This window comes from Nicotiana sylvestris, chromosome 4 (assembly GCF_000393655.2).
Source record: "Nicotiana sylvestris chromosome 4, ASM39365v2, whole genome shotgun sequence".
In the NCBI taxonomy this organism is placed as follows: domain Eukaryota; kingdom Viridiplantae; phylum Streptophyta; class Magnoliopsida; order Solanales; family Solanaceae; genus Nicotiana; species Nicotiana sylvestris.
The window spans coordinates 125,493,716-125,499,939 of NC_091060.1; the positions used below are offsets into that span (position 1 = coordinate 125,493,716).

The following is a 6,224-nucleotide window of genomic DNA, read 5'->3' on the forward strand; positions in this document are numbered from 1 at the left end:
TTCTCATAAGTGCTTTTCAAAAAAGTATTTTTAGTGAGAAGCTATTTTTTTCTACTTCTCCAAAACTGCTTTTGCTTCTCCTACTCCTCCTCAAAAATACTTTTTTTCTTCTTCTAAAAGCTTGGCCAAACAGACTACAAGACGGAGTACTTGGAGTGCAAGTTTAGCGATGCTACCCAGGAAGCGGACATGGATCCCCAGGTGAGAAAGTTTCAAGTACCTTTGGTCAATAAAATAAGGTGATTAGGTTTGATGAGGATGTCACACACCACATTGGAGCATGGTGGATGAAATGGAGGCTCGCTTCCGGTGTATTGTGTGATAAGAATGTGACACTGAAACTTAAAGTAAGTTCTACAAAGTAGTAGTTAGACCGACTATGTTGTTTGTGACAGAGTGTTGGCCGGTTAAGAACTCTCATGTCCTGAAGCTGAAAGTAGCTGAAATGAGGATGTTGAGATGGATGTGTGAGCGTACTAGTTTAGATAAGATTAGGAATGAAGTTATTCAGGATAAGATGAGAGTGGCCCCTTTGGAAGATAAGATGTAAGAGGCGAGGTTGACATGGTTCGGGCAGGTTAAGAGCAGAAGCATAGAAGCCCCAGTTAGGATGTGTGAGAGGTTAGCCTTGGTAGGTATAAGGAAGGATAGAGGTAGGCCTAAGAAGTCTTGAAGAGGGGTGATTAGCCGGGACATGGCGCAACTGAAGCTTACTGAAGACATGACCCTTGATAGAAGGGTGTGTAGGTCGAGGATTAGGGTAGAATATTAGTAGGTAGAGGAGCAACAACAACAACAACAACCACCCAATAAATTCCACTAACGGGGTCTGGAGAGGGTAGTGTGTACGCAGACCTTACCCTACCCCAAAGGAGTAGAGAGATTGTTTCCGAAAGACCATCGGCTCAAGAAAACAAAGAGACAAAAGGAGACAATATTAGTATCACCACAGAAATCATAGGAAAAATAGGAACAACATGAAATTCAGAAGAAAGATGCAAAGCAAAAGGGATAGCTAGTAAATATGTCCTGCACTGAAAAGTGAAATAGTAAGACACAACATTGTCACTAGCTATCTTAGACAAAAACTCTACCAGACTGGTCTCACAATAGTACGAAGTAAGGAAATACTCAACTACCTCCTAACCTACAACCCTAATACTCGATCTCCACATCTTCCTCTGTTCAGTAGTAGTTCTAGTTGAAATCTCTTACTCTTAGATGAATATTCTTACCTACCATTTAGTTGTTACTTTTGCTTCGGTTTTCTTTTACCATGTTGTTATTATTACCTGTTGTCATTACTTCTTTTTACCTTGCTTTAGCCGAGGTTTATCGGAAACAATCTCTCCTCTTTTCCAGTGTAGAGGTAAAAATGCGTACATCTTACCTTCACAGCCCCACTTGTGGGAGTTTAATGGGCATGTTATTATTGTAATTATGAAAATTGAGAACATCATAAGACACTATAAAAACGTTATTCATATTTTTGAAAGTGAAAAAAAATAAAAAATAAAGGACCTAGAAAAATAAAAATAAAAAAGGAGGGAGGAAAACAGCTAGTTTGGAAAATGGAAAAAGAGTAAAGATGGTCAAAATGAGAACAGAGGAAACTAGAAATTGGAAATGGACGTCACACACAGAGCCATACCTACCAAAACACATAGAGACACACACACTATATATTATATTGTCCTATACTCTTCCTTCTCCTTAACAAATAACAATAACACCCAATTGCCAACTGCACAGACTCGGCTTTCTGGGGGGAAATTCTTTGTTTCTTTTTCAAGAATACGATTTCTTCTAAGCATATTAGCCCCCACCCCCTCCTAAGCACCATCTGCATCATCGTATCTTGATTTGTCAGTCAGCTTCTGGGCCCAAAAAAACAGCATTTTTATGGCATCTTTTAATGCATGATATCTTTTTCCATCTTCTTCTCCGCCAACTTTTCTTGGTATAAACTCAACACCCCTTTTTTTGTTAGAGAAAAAAAACCCACCCTTTTTCTATTTTGCCCATTTAATCGAACCATAAGGAAGAAAAGAAAAAGTGGGAAAACAAGTTTTAATTTTTGTTAGCATCGTTTATTACTTAGGTATCTTCACAAGCCCGTCCTCGCATCGTTTGGCCTTATAAATAAGCGTAAGATCTCTTTTTTATTCTCTGTATTCTGCATTTTCTGGTTTTGATCTCTGTGTTCTTAACTGGATTTTGTTTTTCTTGTTTATGTGAGTTCTGTTCATTTTCTTTCTTTTTTTGGTGCGTTCCATGTTTTCGATATGTTCTATGTACAAGGGTTGATGTTGGGATTTTATGATGTGTTTTCTACTTTTGTCTTTGGAAATAACGCATAAATGATTGATTATGAGGCACCCACTTTATTTTAGCCATGTCACATCTCATTAGTCAGTAGGTAGTTCCTAATCTTGAATTAGATCTATTTTGATTGCTAATTTTATTGGTAACGCTTAGTTATTGAAGTTATGAGTTTGTGCTCTATGCTTTTTCTTTCTATGTTTTCTTTCCCTCTGTTAGATCCTCCTTTGATTCACTGTGTAAGCAAAAGAGATTTTTGGAACTCGTGATCCTAAATGTGCCATAAGATTTCAAACGGAGTAATAACGAAATAGTGCCACATAAAATGGAATGGTGAGAGTATATATACAACATCAACAAACCCAGTGGAATCCCACAAGTGGGGTCTGGGCAGGGTAATGTGTACACAAACCTTACCTCTACCTTATGAAGTTGGAGAGGCTATTTCTGATAGATCTTCGGCTCAAGAACAGTGAAAAGGAAGCAATAAGGAGAGAGTTTATTTGATAATTTAATTTGAATTCGAATACTTAGAAACAAGAGAAAGGGAAATGATTATTGTTTGTGTGTATGGTACATTCATTTTCATCTTGATGGTGGAAACAATGTAGAAATAGTCCCTGATAAGGAGTGCAGTTTTTTTTTTTTGGGTTAACTTGGACCTCTTCCTCGTAAGTAATGATGGGTATGACCTATAAAATGCTCATTAATTTTTTACCACTACTCTCAGTCTTAGTTCCTCTGTTTTTCTGTTTACCCTGTGTAACTGTGTAATACTCTCTTAATCCACCTTGACTAGTTGAAATGCTGCTGCTTTTGATTGGTCGAAGAAATTCTCTATTGCATGAACTTTTCATTGACAATTATGGTTTCGCTGATATCAGAATGGCTGCAACAACAATTCACCAAGCAGTTGGGACTCTTCAGTCTTGTCGAAGTAATGGTAACTCTGTATTGTGTCCCGATTATGGGCATGTTTCATTAAGATCGGTGTCCAAGGGTTTCAAGGTTGATGTTGGATTGGTGAGAGGAGGAAGTTATTGTTCTAAAAAGAGAGGTAATTGTGTAATTCAAGCCTCTGCTTCTCAGGCTACAGTTTCTGATGCAGTTTCAGCACCATCAAGTGCCAACAGCAGTGACTCCAAGAAAAAAACAAGTATGGCGGTCCATCTCTTGAACTATCTTTTACAAAATAATCATATGTTCATCATAAGATGAAAGTTTCTATGATCATTTTTGACATTTATCACATTAAAGAAATACTTTTCGCCCTTCCAGAAATGATTTCATGGGATAAATTTTGTGAATATTTTGTGCTACTACCGCAGCACTGCATCTAATTACCACCTTCCCATTTGCCCCTTCAGGTGAAGCTGCTCTAATCCTGATTAGGCACGGCGAGTCTATGTGGAATGAAAAAAACTTGTTCACTGGTTGTGTAGACGTGCCTTTAACCAAAAAGGGTGTGGAGGAGGCCGTTGAAGCTGGGAAAAGAATTAGCAATATACCTGTTGACATGATCTATACTTCTTCTTTGATTCGTGCCCAAATGACTGCGATGCTTGCCATGACCCAGCACCGTCGGAAGAAGGTAACTCTGTGGTTAAAGCTTGTAATATTTGGATTTTCCTTATGACATGTTTGAGGGAGACTGTATCACAATAGAGGATATTATTGGAGAATTATGTGGTTGATTAGAGGCCTATTGCATTGGCTATACATGCTTCCGGATTGCAGTAGGCTCCTTCTAGTTTGGTTTTTTCCATCCGCTGTCAAGTGTTTGAGGCTCAGCCCAGATAACTAAAATAATATATCATTTCCACTGTCATGTCAATTTTAGGTTCCAACTATCATTCATGAAGAGAGTGAACAAGCAGGAACTTGGAGTCAGATTTTCAGTGAAGAGACCAACAAGCAATGCATTCCAGTTGTAACAGCTTGGCAACTAAATGAGAGAATGTAAAATATCTTCTCCTTTAAAGGTTATTTTTCCTATATATATATATATATATATATATATATATATATATATATATATATATATATATATATATATATATATATATATATCAGTTGATGGTTCTAATATATGACTTCGCTATTTTGTAGGTATGGGGAATTACAAGGTCTTAATAAGCAGGAAACAGCTGATAGATATGGAAAAGAGCAGGTTCATGAGTGGCGTCGTAGTTATGATATTCCTCCTCCAAACGGAGAAAGTTTGGAAATGTGTGCTGACAGAGCTGTTGCCTACTTTAAAGAGCATGTAAGCAGAAGCATATATCGATTCCAAGATATTATCAACCTGGTTTTAGGCTGTTATGAAATGACATTGTAGCTGTAATCTTGCAGATTGAACCCCAACTTGCAGGTGGAAAAAATATAATGATCGCTGCCCATGGGAACTCATTGAGGTCCATCATTATGTATCTCGACAAGCTAACATCTCAAGAGGTGGAATTCAGACTTACAGGAATCTCTCGTATTTTTGTCTGGTTATGCTCAGAAACATTATGATCTGAAACTCTTCTTATCAGGTCATAAGTTTGGAACTTTCCACTGGAATCCCCATGCTTTACATTTTCAAAGAGGGAAAGTTTATTCGCAGAGGAAGTCCTGCTGCACCAACAGAGGCAGGGGTCTATGCTTATACAAAGGTATGAAACTTCTCAAAGTTATGTTTGAAGTTGTTCAAATTTTCTTTGCATAGTATGTCCACACTCTTGTTTTTTGAGAAGGATATATGTCCATGTTCTTGTGTTACAAACAGTTAAACTAAAGTGCAGTCCGGAAGGAACCTGTTGCTCAACTAGTTAATTTGCTTGAAGGGAATGATGAGAAAAATAGCTTAGAGCATGCTAGGGAGTTTATTCAGCATAACAATAGGGTTCCAACACAAAGTTTAACATAAAACAATTTGCTAAGCAAGTATCAAGCTGTGTGCTCATACAATTAGATTCAGAAAATTAGGTTGTTGCTACCTTTTAAAAAGGCCAACTGAGGGTGCTTGCTTCTGTACTTGGGAGTTAAATTTGTTTAAGCTCTCTGAGTAAGCATTTCTCAGGTTTTCACCTCTCCATAGTTAATTGAGATATTCTTCAGTAGGGCGTAGAATGCCCAAGCCCACCTCCTCTTGTTGCAGGTCCAGAGGAATGTAGTAAAAAGGAGTGCAAGTAGTCGTTACATTTATTTACAAAACCTGCATTTTAGCATTTAGCTGATAACAGCTAACTGATGATCTTTTTATGACGAAGTACTCCTTTCTTTTCCATGATTTCAGACCTTGGCTCAATACAGACAAAAGCTAGATAATATGGTTCAGTAATGTGACAAGGTATGACGATTTTCTGATCTTCTTTTCTTTGAAACGCCTGCTATAATTCTTGATGCTAATTGTTTCATGTTTTGCAGGAAATTGCTTTCAGTTGAAGTAGATCTCATGTGCTTCGTGGAGACATGTTTCTCATGCAAATGGGAGGGATTTTTTTTTCGTTTTTCCCCCTTTAGTGTAGTCTTCGAATAGGTCAAAGAACTTGGGTTTTTCATATATGTTGTACTGTATGTGTTTATGTTGTGAATTGTAATGTAGATTATGTGGGTTTGATCAGTATGATACAGACAGAAATAAGACAGTGAACTGCCAGTGTTGTTGTTCATCTATGCAGACAGCCCATATATACATAGTTTTTTTTTTGTTTCTCAGCTAGCTGTGTGGATCCATTTGCACTATGCCAATTCTTTTTGTCTGGAATTCATCAAATAATGGCCACTGTGAAATGAAATTATAGGAAATTGGGAGCTAGAAAAAAAGTTGACTTTTTCCAGGATAAGCTCATGATCATTGATGATATAGAAGCACAATATTCTGTGCAGCCTAGTTTGAAGGGCTTCCAGCACCATTT

General features: G+C 37.5%; 1 protein-coding gene across 1 annotated transcript; it reads left to right on the plus strand.

Moving 5' to 3' along the window:
* The first annotated feature begins 1,634 nt into the window (after positions 1-1,634).
* On the plus strand, positions 1,635-5,982 carry LOC104214521 (2,3-bisphosphoglycerate-dependent phosphoglycerate mutase 1). The gene is made up of 9 exons (XM_009764204.2): positions 1,635-2,148; positions 3,207-3,478; positions 3,690-3,913; positions 4,163-4,281; positions 4,432-4,588; positions 4,675-4,776; positions 4,860-4,979; positions 5,603-5,656; positions 5,734-5,982. The coding sequence occupies exons 2-8, from the start codon at positions 3,208-3,210 to the stop codon at positions 5,645-5,647; spliced, it is 1,038 nt and encodes a 345-aa protein (XP_009762506.1). The 5' UTR covers positions 1,635-2,148; position 3,207; the 3' UTR covers positions 5,648-5,656; positions 5,734-5,982.
* Positions 5,983-6,224: the final 242 nt, after the last annotated feature.